This window comes from Pristiophorus japonicus, chromosome 5 (genome assembly GCF_044704955.1).
Source record: "Pristiophorus japonicus isolate sPriJap1 chromosome 5, sPriJap1.hap1, whole genome shotgun sequence".
Classification (NCBI taxonomy): domain Eukaryota; kingdom Metazoa; phylum Chordata; class Chondrichthyes; family Pristiophoridae; genus Pristiophorus; species Pristiophorus japonicus.
The window spans coordinates 303,148,205-303,165,347 of record NC_091981.1 but is presented as its reverse complement, the minus strand read 5'-3'; the positions used below and the strand labels follow the sequence as shown (position 1 = coordinate 303,165,347).

Below are 17,143 nucleotides of genomic sequence, written 5' to 3'. Positions count from 1 at the left end.
GTGGGAGTGGGAGTGGGAGTGGGAGTGGGAGGAGGAGGAGTGGGAGGAGGGGGAGGGGGAGGGGGAGGGGGAGGGGGAGGAGGAGGGGGAGGGGGAGGGGAGGGGGAGGGGGAGGGGGAGGGGGAGGGGGAGGGAGGAGGAGGAGGGGAAAGGGGAGGAGGAGGAGGAGGTGGAGGAGGAGGAGGGGAGGAGGAGGAGGAGGGAGGAGGGGGAGGAGGCGGAGGAGGAGGAGGGGAGGAGGAGGAGGCGGAGGAGGAGGAGGAGGAGGGGAAAGGGGAGGAGGAGGAGGAGGAGGAGGTGGAGGAGGAGGGGGAGGAGGAGGAGGGGGAGGAGGAGGAGGTGGAGGAGGAGGAGGCGGAGGAGAAGGAGGGGGAGGAGGAGGAGGGGGAGGAGGAGGAGGTGGAGGCGGAGGAGGAGGAGGAGGCGGAGGAGGAGGCGGAGGAGGAGGCGGAGGAGGGGGAGGAGGAGGAGGAGGGGGGAGGCAGAGAGGGGGGGAGGCAGAGAGTGGATGGCAGAGAGACGGAGACGGAGATTGGGCGACGGAGATTGGGCGACGGAGAGGGGGCGACGGAGAGGGGGCGACGGAGAGGGGGCGACGGAGAGGGGGCGACGGAGAGGGGGCGACGGAGAGGGGGCGACGGAGAGGGGGCGACGGAGAGGGGGCGACGGAGAGGGGGCGACGGAGAGGGGGCGACGGAGAGGGGGCGACGGAGAGGGGGCGACGGAGAGGGGGCGACGGAGAGGGGGCGACGGAGAGAGAGACACACACATACAGACAAAGAGAGAGAGAGAGAAAGACAGAGAGAGAGAGAGAGAGAGAGAGGGAGAGACAGAGAGGGAGAGACAGAGAGAGAGAGACAGAGAGAGAGAGAGAGAGAGAGAGAGAGACAGAGACAGAGAGAGAGAGTGAGAGAGACAGAGACAGAGAGAGAGAGAGAGAGAGAGAGTCAGAGAGAGAGAGTCAGAGAGAGAGAGAGAAGGATGGAAGCAGAGAGAGGTAGAGAGAGGATAGAGAGACTCACACATGTCAGAGAGGCAGATACAGACAAGGTTTAAGCATACAAGAGGAAGGCAGGCAAGAACTGTGCCGAGGGGATCGAGGGAGAGAGAGACACGAGGCGGATGGACCACCGTTACAGAAGGGTACACATTAGAAGTGTTGACACTGAGGGGTGTGTGGGTGAGCGAGAGCGGGCTGCGTAAAACAGGAAACAAAGCAGGCAGTATGGGAGTGGGGAAGAGGATAGAGAGGCAGACAAGTGAGCAATGGTGCTGGGTAAATGGGAGGTTTGAAAGGGAATCAGCTGGTTATTGAATACTGACCTGCTAATTCTATTTCATGCAATCAATCCTGGAGACACTTCAGTAACAATACACAATACATGCGGGAGACTGCAGGTACTACTAGTCATCTTCAGGGGAAAGACAACCCCCTCAATAATCCCCAACACGCAGAGCACCAGAGAATGCAGCACACCACCAATCTGAGTGAGCAGGGACTGCGCACGGGCACAGAGATGGCCACGGGGGGGGGGGACCCTGCCCTGTCACAGGGGGCGCAGGACCCCACTCGTTCACGGGGGGGAACCACACCGGCACAGTGCGTGGCAGGGGGGAAAACCACACAGGCAGGGGGCACGGGCTCACGGTGGGGGGGGGGGGGCACGGGACTCACGGGACTCACGGGGGGGGGGGGGGCACGGGACTCACGGGGGGGGGCACGGGACTCACGGGGGGGGGGGGCACGGGACTCACGGGGGGGGCACGGGACTCACGGGGGGGGGCACGGGACTCACGGGGGGGGGGGGCACGGGACTCACGGGGGGGGGGGGGGCACGGGACTCACGGGGGGGGCACGGGACTCACGGGGGGGGGGCACGGGACTCACGGGGGGGGGGGCACGGGACTCACGGGGGGGGCACGGGACTCACGGGGGGGGGCACGGGACTCACGGGGGGGGGGGGGCACGGGACTCACGGGGGGGGGGGGCACGGGACTCACGGGGGGGGCACGGGACTCACGGGGGGGGGGCACGGGACTCACGGGGGGGGGGGCACGGGACTCACGGGGGGGGCACGGGACTCACGGGGGGGGGCACGGGACTCACGGGGGGGGCACGGGACTCACGGGGGGGGCACGGGACTCACGGGGGGGGCACGGGACTCACGGGGGGGGCACGGGACTCACGGGGGGGGCACGGGACTCACGGGGGGGGCACGGGACTCACGGGGGGGGCACGGGACTCACGGGGGGGGCACGGGACTCACGGGGGGGGCACGGGACTCACGGGGGGGGCACGGGACTCACGGGGGGGGCACGGGACTCACGGGGGGGGCACGGGACTCACGGGGGGGGGGGGGGGGCACGGGACTCACGGGGGGGGGGGGCACGGGACTCACGGGGGGGGCACGGGACTCATGGGGGGAGCACGGGACTCACGGGGGGGGGGGGCACGGGACTCACGGGGGGGGCACGGGACTCACGGGGGGGGGGGGGGCACGGGACTCACGGGGGGGGGGGGGGCACGGGACTCACGGGGGGGGGGGGGCACGGGACGCACGGGGGGGGCACGGGACTCACGGGGGGGGCACGGGACTCACGGGGGGGCACGGGACTCACGGGGGGGGGGGGGGGCACGGGACTCACGGGGGGGGGGCACGGGACTCACGGGGGGGGGGGCACGGGACTCACGGGGGGGGGGGGCACGGGACTCACGGGGGGGGCACGGGACTCACGGGGGGGGCACGGGACTCACGGGGGGGGCACGGGACTCACGGGGGGGGGCACGGGACTCACGGGGGGGGCACGGGACTCACGGGGGGGGCACGGGACTCACGGGGGGGGCACGGGACTCACGGGGGGAGCACGGGACTCACGGGGGGGGGGGGCACGGGACTCACGGGGGGAGCACGGGACTCACGGGGGGGGGGCACGGGACTCACGGGGGGGGCACGGGACTCACGGGGGGGGCACGGGACTCACGGGGGGGGCACGGGACTCACGGGGGGGGCACGGGACTCACGGGGGGGGCACGGGACTCACGGGGGGGGCACGGGACTCACGGGGGGGGCACGGGACTCACGGGGGGGGCACGGGACTCACGGGGGGGGCACGGGACTCACGGGGGGGGCACGGGACTCACGGGGGGGGCACGGGACTCACGGGGGGGGCACGGGACTCACGGGGGGGGCACGGGACTCACGGGGGGGGCACGGGACTCACGGGGGGGCACGGGACTCACGGGGGGAGCACGGGACTCACGGGGGGGGGGGGGGGCACGGGACTCACGGGGGGAGCACGGGACTCACGGGGGGGAGCACGGGACTCACGGGGGGAGCACGGGACTCACGGGGGGAGCACGGGACTCACGGGGGGGGGGGGGGGGCACGGGACTCACGGGGGGAGCACGGGACTCACGGGGGGAGCACGGGACTCACGGGGGGGGGGCACGGGACTCACGGGGGGGGGCACGGGACTCACGGGGGGGGGGGGGGCACGGGACTCACGGGGGGGCACGGGACTCACGGGGGGGGGGCACGGGACTCACGGGGGGGGGCACGGGACTCACGGGGGGGGGGGGGGCACGGGACTCACGGGGGGAGCACGGGACTCACGGGGGGGGCACGGGACTCACGGGGGGGGGGCACGGGACTCACGGGGGGGGGCACGGGACTCACGGGGGGGGGGCACGGGACTCACGGGGGGGGCACGGGACTCCCCGCGGGCATAGTTGGGGGCACGGGACAGCCAGCATGGTTTGACACTGCTATACTGAGCCCAGCGCCCTGGCCTGTGCTGAGTGAGGGCTTGCATGGTGTAACCTTTGATCACAGTGAGCCCTGCTCCCACGCCCCGCTACTCTCAGTGTCGGCCTGACCCACAGTCAGGTGTTGGTGCCGCACAGTCTCTGGTGCGACGTGATTTGGTGACGGTTGTTACCGGCGAGGTGGGACCAATGTTCCCACGTCCCGCCGGTGTCCAGTGGGCAGCTCCCAATACACTGAGACACGCGGACAGCCCAAATCTCCCACACATCCCGGGATAACGAAACACCAACTGAATCACAACAGGCATGCTGAAGGCAGACAAGGACCTGGACGGAGCCGCAGCCGTTAACCCTTTCACTGGCCGCCTACGGACACTGGTCAATGCAGTGACTGCCACTCTGATAGCCCCAGTACACAGCAAGGCCTGGATAACGCAGTGGCCGGCCGCGCGCCCTCCCTCCCTCCCCGGCACGCTCACTCAGAGTCAGGGCTCCAGGACAATGCTTACATCCTACCTTCACTGGTGGCTGGGACAGCTGTTCGTCTCTAACCTCCTGCTGGTCCTCGGGCTGGCCCGGGTCTTGGTCCTGGCAGTAGCTGGTCTCACAGGCCTGCTCACCTTCCTCTTGCAGCTCACCGCTGGGCAGCCCCTGCAGCATGGCCAGCACCGCCTCCACTTTGGGCAGCTTGTTGATCTTAAACTGCTTCTTGTAGTGAGGGGTGTCCTTGCGGATGAGCCGCTGCTTCTCGGGGATGATGAATCCGCACTCGCCGGATCCTTCCTCCTCGCCCCGGATCACGGTGTCCTCTGTGAAGCGCACCGTGGGCTGTGAACGAGACACAACACCGGTTACCGCACGCTCGGGGGACCACAAATGTTAAAAGGCAGCAAGTCCTCCATTTGCACCACGGGACATCCCAAAGCATTTCACAGCCAATGAAGTACTTCTGAAGGGCAGCCACTGTTATAATGTAGGAACTGTAGGCCTGTAGTAATACCCGCCCTCCTGTATGACTCACAGACATGGACCATGTACAGTAGACACCTCAAGTCGCTGGAGAAATATCACCAACTATGTCTCCGCAAGATCCTACAAATCCCCTGGGAGGACAGACGCACCAATGTTAGCGTCCTCGACCAGGCCAACATCCCCAGCATTGAAGCACTGACTACACTCGACCAGCTCCGCTGGGCAGGCCACGTTGTCCGCACGAGACTCCCAAAGCAAGCGCTCTACTCGGAACTCGTCCACGGCAAACGAGCCAAATGTGGGCAGAGGAAACGTTACAAGGACACCCTCAAAGCCTCCCTGATAAAGTGCAACATCCCCACTGACACCTGGGAGTCCCTGGGCCAAAGACCAGTCCCGCTCTAGGTTGAGGAAGAGCATCTGGGAGGGCGCTGAGCACCTCGAGTCTCGTCGCCGAGAGCATGCAGAACTCAAGCGCAGGCAGCGGAAGGAGCGTGCGGCAAACCAGTCCCACCCTCCCCTTCCCTCAACCACTGTCTGTCCCACCTGTGACAGGGACTGTGATTCTCGTATTGGACTGTTCAGCCACCTAAGGACTGATTTTAAGAGTGGAAGCAAGTCTTCCTCGATTCTGAGGGACTGCCTATGATTATTATGGTAGAAATGCAGCAGCCAATTGACACAGCAAGCTCCCACACAGGATGATGTGATAACAATGAGATAATCTGTTTTACTGATGTTGATCGATGTATAAATTGCTAGCCCAGGGCACCACGGAGAACTCCCCTGCTCTTCTTTGATTGGAGCCATTGGATAGAATCATAGCAATTTACAGCACGGGAGGAGGCCATTCGGCCCATCATGTCCGTGCCGGCCCGCCAAGAGCTAACCAGCCTAATCCCACTTTCCAGCTCTCGGTCCGTAGCCCTGTAGGTTACGGCACATCCAGGTACTTTTTAAATGCGGTGAGGGTTTCTGCCTCTACCACCCTTTCAGGCAGTGAGTTCCAGACCCCCACCACCCTCTGGGTGAAGACATTTCTCCTCAAATCTCCTCTAAACCAACCCCCCAATTACTTTAAATCTATGCCTCCTGGTTGTTGACCCCTCTGCCAAGGGAAACAGGTCCTTCCTATCCACTCTATCCCTCATAATTTTATACACCTTAATCAGGTCTCCCCTCAGCCTTCTCTGTTCCAAAGAAAACAGACCCAGCCTATCTAATCTGTCCTCATAGCCAAAATTCTCCAGTCCAGGCAACATTCTTGTAAATCTCCTCTACACCCTTTGCAGTCAAATCACATTTTTCCTGTAAGGTGGTCACCAGAACTGCACGCAGTACTCTAGCTGCGGCCGAACCAGTGTTTTATACAGTTCATAAATAGGAGCAGGAGTCGGCCATTTGGCCCCTTGAGCCTGCTCCACCATTCAATAAGATCATGGCTGATCTGATCATGGACTCAGCTCCACTTCTCCATAAGCCTTTACTCCCTTATCGCTCAAAAATCTATCTCTGCTTTAAATATATTCAATGACCTAGCCTCCACAGCTCTCTGGGGCAGAGAATTTCAAAGATTTGCAACCCTCAGAGAAAAAATTCCTCCTCATCTCAACCTATAGTCATAAGACAACCCCCTCATCTCCGGAATCAACCGAGTGAACGTTCTCTGAACAGCCTCCAATGCAAGTATATCCCTCCTTAAATACGGAGGCCAAAACTGTTGTGTATTTAACCCTTTGTAACCTGCATCACACGTGACCAGCAGAGGGCCCACCTGTTGGAGTCCCTAGGGATCCCACCATTCCCTTGGGAGCACCGTATCTAAACAGGCCACAAGGTACCTGCAGTCTGGAACCTTAATAAAGGAGCTAAGGTCACACTTGCTCATTACACACAATAAATGGTTAGACTGAGTACTATGAGTGTAACAATTGGCGACGAGGTAACGAACAACCGTGTAAAAATGCAAAGAACTGTCGGCATCCTGGAGAAGTTCTCAGAAGGGGATGATTGGGAGGCCTTCGTGGAGAGACTTGACCAATACTTCGTGGCCAACGAGCTCAAAGGGGACGAGAACTCTACCAAACGAAGGGCGATCCTCCTAACTGTCTGTGGGGCAACAACCTATGGCCTCATGAAGAATCTTCTAGCGCCGGCAAAACCAACAGAGAAATCCTACGAAGAATTGTGTACGCTGTTGTGGGAGCACCTAAATCCTAAGGAAAGCGTTTTGATGGCGAGATATCGGTTCTACACGTGTCAATCAGGAAGTGGCGAGCTATGTCATTGTGAGTTTGAGGGATCCCTTGAACAAATGCTCAGAGACATTTTTGTACTGAGCATCGGACACGAGACAATCCTTCGCAAACTGTTGACTGTCGGAACTCTGAATCTGAGTAAACCATAACGATAGCCCAGACATCTATGTCCACCAGCGACAACACCGAGCAGATTTCTGAGAAGAAAGAAGTTTCGCCCAGTACTGTGCATAAAGTAACGTCGGTTTTGAGCAGAAAAGTACATGGCAGAATGTAAACACTGGCTGTTGTGGCCCGACCTCAATTAAGCCAGAGTCCGCCATCATCTGTTAATGCGAGGCAGTTAACACCCTGTTGGTGCTGCGGGGGTGATCATCGGCCCCATCAATGCCGCTTTAAGCACTATGTGTGCAATGGCTGCAGAACATTGGGATCCCTCCAGCGAATGTGCAGGCGAGCCGCAAACCACCACGTTGCAGAGGAAGGTCGGTCTACAGTGGAGCAGATGGAATTGGAAACTCGCACTGAGCAGGCAGAAGTGTACGGGGTACACACGTTCACAACGAAATGCTCACTAATGTTGAAAGTGGAACTGAACGGCATTTCCAGTGTCTATGGAGCTGGACACAGGGGCAAGTCAGTCCAAAATGAGTAAAAAGGCCTTCGACAGGCTGTGGGGAAAGAAGGCACACAGGCCCAAGCTCAGCCCCATTCACACTAAACTAAAGACTTACATCAAGGAACCAATCCCTGTAACTGGCAGTGCAGAAGTCAAAGTGGCAACTGACATCACAGTTGACCACGAAACCAAACTCACCATCCCCAGCAGCCCGGCAAGGCCGGCTACCCATCAGTCCAGTGAAGAACTGACCAACCCACCCACACCAGCATTTGTACCGACAAGGGAGCGCAAAGCCCCAGATCGTCTCACCTTGTAAATAAGTGTACTGTTGATTTCAAGGGGGAGTGATGTTATGTATTTAACCCCTTGTAACCTGTATCACACCTGACCACCAGAGGGCCCAACTGTTGAAGTCCCAAGGGATTCCCAGCATCCCTTGGGAGCACAGTGATAAGCAGGTCACCCACGAGGCAACTGCACTCTGGGATTGTAATAAAGGAGCTAAGGTCACACTTGCTCATTACACACAGTACTCAGTCTGACCATTTATTATGAGTGTAACAAAAACTGTACGCAGTACTCCAGCTGTGGCCCCACCAATATCCTGTATAACTGTAGCAGGACTTCTCTGCTTTTATACTCTATCCCCCTTGCAATAAAGGCCAACATTCCATTGGCCTTCCTGATCACTTGCTGTACCTACATACTGACTTTTTGTGCTTCATGCACAAGGACCCCAGGTCCCGCTATACAGCAGCACTTTGCAATTTTTCTCCATTTAAATTATAATTTGCTTTTCTAATATTTCTGCCAAAGTGGATAACATCACATTTTCCCACATTATACTCCATCTGTCAAATTTTAGCCCATTCACTGAGCCTGTCTATATTCCTTTGCAGATTATTTGTTTAAGCATAATCTCCTCGCTCTTGTATTCTATGCCTCGGCTAATAAAGGCAAGTATTCCGTATGCCTTCTTAACCACCTTATCTACCTGGCCTGCTACCTTCAGGGATCTGTGGACCTGCACTCCCAGGTCCCTTTGTTCCTCTACACTTCTCAGTGTCCTACCATTTAATGTGTATTCCCTTTCCTTGTTGGCCCTCCCCAAATGCATTACCCCACACTTCTCCGGATTGAATGCCATTTGCCACTGTTCTGCCCACCTGACCAGTTCATTGATATCCTCCTGCAGTCTACAGCTTTCTTCTTCATTATCAACCACACAGCCCATTTTAGTATCATCTGCAAACTTCTATATCATACCCCCAACACTTAAGTCGAAATCATTGATATATACCACAAAAAGTACTGAGTCCTGCAGAACCCCACTGGAAACATCCTTCCAGTCACAAAAACATCCATCAAACATTACCCTTTGCTTCCTATCTCTGAGACAATTTTGGATCCAACTTGCCACTTTGCCCTGGATCCCATGGGCTTTAACCTTCGTGACCAGTCTGCCATGTGGGACCTTATCAAAAGCCTTGCTAAAATCCATATACACTACATACATAAGAATTAGGAACAGGAGTAGGCCATCTAGCCCCTCGAGCCTGCTCCGCCATTCAACAAGATCATGGCTGATCTGGCCGTGGACTCAGCTCCACTTACCCGCCCGCTCCCCATAACCCTTAATTCCCTTATTGGTTAAAAATCTATCTACGCACTGCCCTCCAGGTTACCTCCTCAAAAAATTCAATCAAGTTAGTCAGACACAACCTACCCGTGACAAATCCATGCTGTCTGTCCTTGATCAATCCGTGTCCTTCTAAATGAAAATTTATCCTGTCTCAGGAATTTTTCCAATAATTTTCCTACTACTGAGGTTAGGCTGACTGGCCTGTAATTACTCGGCTTATCCCTCTCTCCCTTTTTAAACACAGGTACCACATTAGCAGTCGTCTAGTCCTCCGGCACCACACCTGTAGCCAGAGAGGATTAGAAAATGATGGTCAGAGCCTCTGCTATTTCCTCCTTTGCTTCGCTTAACAGCCTGGGATACATTTCATTTGGGCCTGGGGCTTTATCCACTTTCAAAGCTGTTAAGCCCCTTAATATATCCTCTCTCACTATGTTCATCTGGACTAATATTGCAAAGTCTGCATCGCCCCTCTCCTTTGTGAAAACCGATGCAAAGTATTCATTAACAATCATACCCATGTCTTCTGCCTCCACACACAGATTTCCTTTATGGTCTCCAATAGGCCCCACTCTTTCTCAAGGTATCCTTTGCTCTTAATGTATTTATAAAACATTTTTGGTTTTCCCTGATTTTACTTGCCAACATTCTTTCATGCTCTCTTTGCTTTCCTGATATCTGTAATTGCACCCCTGCATTTCTCATACTCCGAGAGTTTCTGCAGTATCGAGTTCCCAGTATCTGTCCCTTTATTTTCTTTATCTTACTCTAGATTTGTTAGCCACACCTTTTGTTTAAAGGCAAAATATTGCTCTGTACCCTCAGTATCTCCACCTTGAATGGATTTTTTTTTTTTTTTACAGCGCCTCGGTTTAACGTCTCATTCAAACAATGGCACCTCCGACAGTGCAGCACCCCCTCAGTACAGCCCCTCCGACAATGCATTGCTCCCTCAGTACTGACCCTCCGACAGTGCATTGCTCCCTCAGTACTGACCCTCCGACAGTGCAGTGCTCCCTCAGTACTGCCCCTCCGACAGTGCATTGCTCCCTCAGTACTGACCCTCCGACAGTGCATTGCTCCCTCAGTACTGACCCTCCGACAGTGCATTGCTCCCTCAGTACTGACCCTCCGACAGTGCAGTGCTCCCTCAGTACTGCCCCTCCGACAGTGCAGCGCTCCCTCAGTACTGTCCCTCCGACAGTGCAGCACTCCCTCAGTAGTGCGGTGATGAGAATACAATCACAGCCACTACACATCTATGGGGAACAGATAGTGAGTGTGCTCTGTCCTGAGACGTTCACCTCAAGGTATCCGTCTTCATCCTCCTCTTCCTCTTGCTCCTCGTTCCGTTCCACCGTGTCGGTGCTCTGCTGCACGACAATTTCTTTCTCTGTCAGTGCATTCATTGGTAGTGCTGGCTCTTCCGGGGTCAGAGAGATCCCACCATTGGACACGTGGGACTCCTGGCTCTGGTTCGACAGCGCACTCAGCCTTTTCTCCTGCAGAGAATGGAAATGCATCACACAGTCCCTTTACAGCAAATCTCACACACACTGGGCGCACAAATACCCTGAAACCCTAGTCACCGCTCTCTGAAACACTGCCCAATCCCACACAGTGACACTGCCCCCTCCCTCGCCTACGCACAGGCCTGCCCCTCACCAACACACACAGCCCCCCCACCCCCTCACCAACACACAAAGCCCCTCCCTCACCCCACACACAGTCCCCTCCCTCGCCTACGCACACCCCCCCCCCTCACCTACACACAGCTCCCCCACCCCCTCGCCCCACACACAGTCCCCTCACTCGCCTACACACAGCCCTCCCCTCACCCACACACAGCCCCCCCACCCCCTCACCAACACACAAAGCCCCTCCCTCGCCCCACACACAGTCCCCTCACTCGCCTACACACAGCCCTCCCCTCACCCACACACAGCTCCCCCCACCCCCTCGCCCCACACACAGCCCCCTCCGTCGCCTATGCACAGGCCCCCCCCCTCACCAACACACACAGCACCCCCCCCCCCACCAACACACACAGCCCCCCCCCTCACCAACACACACAGCCCCACCCCCCCTCACCAACACACACAGCCCCACCCCCCCTCACCAACACACACAGCCCCCCCCTCACCAACACACACAGCCCCCCCCCTCACCAACACACAGCCCCCCCCTCACCAACACACACAGCCCCCCCCCTCACCAACACACACAGCCCCCCCCCTCACCAACACACACAGCACCCCCCCTCACCAATACACACAGCCCCCCCCCCTCACCAACACACACAGCCCCACCCCCTCACCAACACACAGCCCCCCCCTCACCAACACACACAGCCCCCCCCCCTCACCAACACACACAGCCCCCCCCTCACCAACACACACAGCCCCCCCCCCTCACCAACACACACAGCCCCCCCCCTCACCAACACACACAGCCCCACCCCCTCACCAACACACACAGCCCCACCCCCTCACCAACACACACAGCCCCCCCCCTCACCAACACACACAGCCCCACCCCCTCACCAACACACACAGCCCCACCCCCTCACCAACACACACAGCCCCCCCCCTCACCAACACACACAGCCCCCCCCCTCACCAACACACACAGCCCCACCCCCTCACCAACACACACAGCCCCCCCCCTCACCAACACACACAGCCCCACCCCCTCACCAACACACACAGCCCCCCCCCTCACCAACACACACAGCCCCCCCCCCTCACCAACACACACAGCCCCCCCCCTCACCAACACACACAGCCCCCCCCCTCACCAACACACACAGCCCCACCCCCTCACCAACACACACAGCCCCACCCCCTCACCAACACACACAGCCCCCCCCCTCACCAACACACACAGCCCCACCCCCTCACCAACACACACAGCCCCCCCCCTCACCAACACACACAGCCCCACCCCCTCACCAACACACACAGCCCCCCCCTCACCAACACACACAGCTCCCCCCCCTCACCAACACACACAGCCCCCCCCCCTCACCAACACACACAGCCCCCCCCCACCAACCACACAGCCCCACCCACCCACTCGCCCCACACACAGCCCTCTCCCTTACCTATGCACAGCCCCCTCCCTCACCCACACACCCCTCCCGCCCCCAACCTAGCCCCACCCCCTCGCCCCCCAACCCCCCCCCTCGCCCCCACACCACACCCACAATGACACAGCCTGAGTGTGAGTGGCAAATGCACTGACCTGTGGCCCTGGTGAGTCAGGGGAGGAGGGTAGGTCCTGGGCTTTCATGGTGAGGGCCTCTCCCCTGCGTTCTTCAATCGCTTGTTTCATCACCTTCAGCTCACTGGGGTGTGGAGTGGCCCTCCGCTGTAATCGACCCTGGACCAGGGGCAGAAACATGGGGACAGGTTAGAGCACTCGTACAACACGCACCACTCCCCATTACAATCAACACAGCACCCGGGCTTGGTCACACACACCACACGGGGTATAACTTGGGCTTGGTCACACACACCACACCACACGGGGTATAACCCGGGCTTGGTCACAGACACCACACCACACGGAGTATAACCCGGGCTTGGTCACAGACACCACACGGGGTATAACCCGGGCTTGGTCACACACACCACACCACACGGGGTATAACTTGGGCTTGGTCACACACACCACACGGGGTATAACTTGGGCTTGGTCACACACACCACACGGGGTATAACCCGGGCTTGGTCACACACACCACACGGGGTATAACCCGGGCTTGGTCACACACACCACACGGGGTATAACCCGGGCTTGGTCACAGACACCACACGGGGTATAACCCGGGCTTGGTCACACACACCACACCACACGGGGTATAACCCGGGCTTGGTCACAGACACCACACGGGGTATAACCCGGCTTGGTCACACACACCACACGGGGTATAACCCGGCTTGGTCACACACACCACACGGGGTATAATCCGGGCTTGGTCACAGACACCACACGGGGTATAACCCGGGCTTGGTCACAGACACCACACCACACGGGGTATAACCCGGGCTTGGTCACACACACCACACCACACGGGGTATAACCCGGGCTTGGTCACAGACACCACACGGGGTATAACCCGGGCTTGGTCATACACACCACACCACACGGGGTATAACCCGGGCTTGGTCACAGACACCACACGGAGTATAACCCGGGCTTGGTCATACACACCACACCACACGGGGTATAACCCGGGCTTGGTCACACACACCACACCACACGGGGTATAACCCGGGCTTGGTCATACACACCACACCACACGGGGTATAACCCGGGCTTGGTCACACACACCACACGGGGTATAACCCGGGCTTGGTCACACACACCACACCACACGGTGTATAACCCGGGCTTGGTCACATACACACCACACGGGGTATAACCAGGGCTTGGTCACACACACCACACCACACGGAGTATAACCCGGGCTTGGTCACATACACCACACCACACGGTGTATAACCCGGGCTTGGTCACAGACAGATACCACACGGCCCCTCCCACCGGGGTCACAGTGCACCCTCCCCCCCGGGTCACAGTGCCCCTCCCCCCTGGACCCTGGGTCACAGTGCCCCTCCCCCCAGGGTCACAGTGCACAATCCCCCCGGGGTCACAGTGTCCCTCCCCCCGGGGCCACAGTGTCCCTCCCCCCGGAGTCACAGTGCCCCCTCCCCCCGGGGTCACAGTGCCCCCTCCCCCCCCAGACCATGGGTCACAGTGCCCCTCCCCCGCGGAGCCTGGGTCACATTACCCTCCCCACCGAGGTCACAGTGCACCCTCCCCCCCGGACACTGGGTCACAGTGCCCCCCCGGACCCTGGGTCACAGTGCCCCTCCCCCCCGGGGTCACAGTGCCCCTCCCCCCCCGGGGTCACAGTGCCCCTCCCCCCAAGGTCACAGTGCACCCTCCCCCCCCCCCCCCCGAGGTCACAGTGCACCCTCCCCCCGAGGTCACAGTGCACGCTCCCCCTGGTGTCACAGTGCACCCTCCCCCCGGGGTCACAGTGCACCCTCCCCCCCGCCCCCCGAGGTCACAGTGCACCCTCCCCCCGAGGTCACAGTGCACCCTCCCCCCGGGGTCACAGTGCCCCTCCCCCCGGGGTCACAGTGCACCCTCCCCCCGGGGTCACAGTGCACCCTCCCCCCGGGGTCACAGTGCACCCTCCCCCCGGGGTCACAGTGCACCCTCCCCCCGGGGTCACAGTGCACCCTCCCCCCGGGTCACAGTGCACCCTCCCCCCGGGGTCACAGTGCCCCTCCCCCCGGGGTCACAGTGCACCCTCCCCCCGGGGTCACAGTGCACCCTCCCCCCGCCGAGGTCACAGTGCCCCTCCCCCCGGGGTCACAGTGCACCCTCCCCCCGCCGAGGTCACAGTGCACCCTCCCCCCGAGGTTACAGTGCACCCTCCCCCCGGGGTCACAGTGCACCCTCCCCCCGGGGTCACAGTGCACCCTGCCCCCCAGACCGAGGTCACAGTGCACCCTCCCCCCAAGGTCACAGTGCACCCTCCCCCCGGGGTCACAGTGCCCCTCCCCCCCGGGGTCACAGTGCACCCTCCCCCCCAGACCCTGAGGTCACAGTGCACCCTCCCCCCAAGGTCACAGTGCACCCCTCCCCCGGGGTCACAGTGCACCCTCCCCCCCAGACCCTGAGGTCACAGTGCCCCTCTCCCCGAGGTCACAGTGCACCCTACCCCCCGGGGTCACAGTGCCCCTCCCCCCCGGGGTCACAGTGCCCCTCCCCCCGGGGTCACAGTGCACCCTCCCCCCCGGATCCGGGGTCACAGTGCACCCTCCCCCCCGGGTCACAGTGCACCCTCCCCCCCGGGGTCACAGTGCACCCTCCCCCCCGGGGTCACAGTGCACCCTCCCCCCGGGGTCACAGAGCACCCTCCCCCCCGGATCCGGGGTCACAGTGCCCCTCCCCCCCGGGGTCACAGTGCCCCTCCCCCCCGGGGTCACAGTGCACCCTCCCCCCGGATCCTGGGTCACAGTGCACCCTCCCCCCGGGGTCACAGTGCACCCTCCCCCCGGGGTCACAGTGCACCCTCCCCCCGGGGTCACAGTGCACCCTCCCCCCGGGGTCACAGTGCACCCTCCCCCCGGGGTCACAGTGCACCCTCCCCCCGGGGTCACAGTGCACCCTCCCCCCGGGGTCACAGTGCACCCTCCCCCCGGGGTCACAGTGCACCCTCCCCCCGGGGTCACACTGCACCCTCCCCCCGGGGTCACACTGCACCCTCCCCCCGGGGTCACACTGCACCCTCCCCCCCGGGTCACACTGCACCCTCCCCCCCGGGTCACACTGCACCCTCCCCCCGGGTCACACTGCACCCTCCCCCCGGGGTCACAGTGCACCCTCCCCCCGGGGTCACAGTGCACCCTCCCCCCGGGGTCACAGTGCACCCTCCCCCCGGGGTCACAGTGCACCCTCCCCCCGGGGTCACAGTGCACCCTCCCCCCCGGGGTCACAGTGCACCCTCCCCCCCGGGGTCACAGTGCACCCTCCCCCCGGGGTCACAGTGCACCCTCCCCCCGGGGTCACAGTGCACCCTCCCCCTGGGGTCACAGTGCACCCTCCCCCCGGGGTCACAGTGCACCCTCCCCCCGGGGTCACAGTGCACCCTCCCCCCGGGGTCACAGTGCACCCTCCCCCCCGGGGTCACAGTGCACCCTCCCCCCCCGGGGTCACAGTGCACCCTCCCCCCCGGGTCACACTGCACCCTCCCCCCGGATCCTGGGTCACAGTGCCCCTCCCCCCGGGGTCACAGTGCACCCTCCCCCCGGGATCACAGTGCACCCTCCCCCCGGGGTCACAGTGCACCCTCCCCCCGGGGTCACAGTGCACCCTCCCCCCGGGGTCACAGTGCACCCTCCCCCCGGGGTCACAGTGCACCCTCCCCCCGGGGTCACAGTGCACCCTCCCCCCGGGGTCACAGTGCACCCTCCCCCCGGGGTCACAGTGCACCCTCCCCCCGGGGTCACAGTGCACCCTCCCCCCCGGGTCACACTGCACCCTCCCCCCGGATCCTGGGTCACAGTGCCCCTCCCCCCGGGGTCACAGTGCACCCTCCCCCCGGGGTCTCAGTGCCCCTCCCCCTGGACCAGATGAGGCCCCTCACCCCAGGGACCGCTGCAGGCCGGAGACACTCACCCGCCTCTCTGCTTCCTCCTCATTCTCCTCGTCATCCTTTAGCTCCTCCTGGAACTGGATCACACTGACCCGGTTCAGGCTGGGCTCCGGCCATGGCTCATCCAGACTGTCATTCAGGAGATTCTCTGCAACCAAAACCATCAAAATCAGGGCCCAGCCGGGAGTAATCACCCCCCGCACGGGATCATAAAAACATAAGAAATAGGAGCAGGAGTCGGCCAGTTGGCCCCTCGAGCCTGCTCTACCATTCAATACCATCATGGCTGATCTGATCTTGGCCTCAATTCCACTTCCCCGCCCGCTCCCCATAACCCTTTAATCTCATCATTCAAAATCTGTCTATCTCCGCCTTAAATATATTCTCAGCCTCCACAGCACTCTGGGGTAGAGAATTCCACAGGCTTACAACCCTCAGAAGAAATTCCTCCTCATCTCAGTTTTAAATTGGCGGCCCCTTATTCTGAGACTATACCCCCAGTTTTAGTTTCCCCTATGAGTGGAAATATCCTCTCTGCATCCACCTTGTCGAGCCATCTCATTATCTTATATGTTTCGATAAGATCACCTCTCATTCTTCTGAACTCCAGTGTGTACAGGCCCAACCTACTCAACCTATCCTCATAAGTCAACCCCCTCATCCCCGGAATCAACCGAGTGAACCTTCTCTGAACAGCCTCCAATGCAAG

The 17,143-nt window shown here is 60.9% G+C and overlaps 1 protein-coding gene across 1 annotated transcript in view; it reads right to left on the bottom strand.

The window, feature by feature from the left end:
- The window catches only part of scrib (scribble planar cell polarity protein), a 271,485-nt gene that overhangs the window by 183,092 nt on the left and 71,250 nt on the right, over positions 1-17,143 (bottom strand). Inside the window, exons 12-15 of the mRNA XM_070880275.1 lie at positions 16,458-16,582; positions 12,504-12,641; positions 10,565-10,762; positions 4,283-4,594 (exon numbers count right to left, since the gene is read on the bottom strand). Coding sequence (XP_070736376.1) covers positions 4,283-4,594; positions 10,565-10,762; positions 12,504-12,641; positions 16,458-16,582 — 773 coding nt within the window. The remainder of the gene's footprint in view (positions 1-4,282; positions 4,595-10,564; positions 10,763-12,503; positions 12,642-16,457; positions 16,583-17,143) is intronic.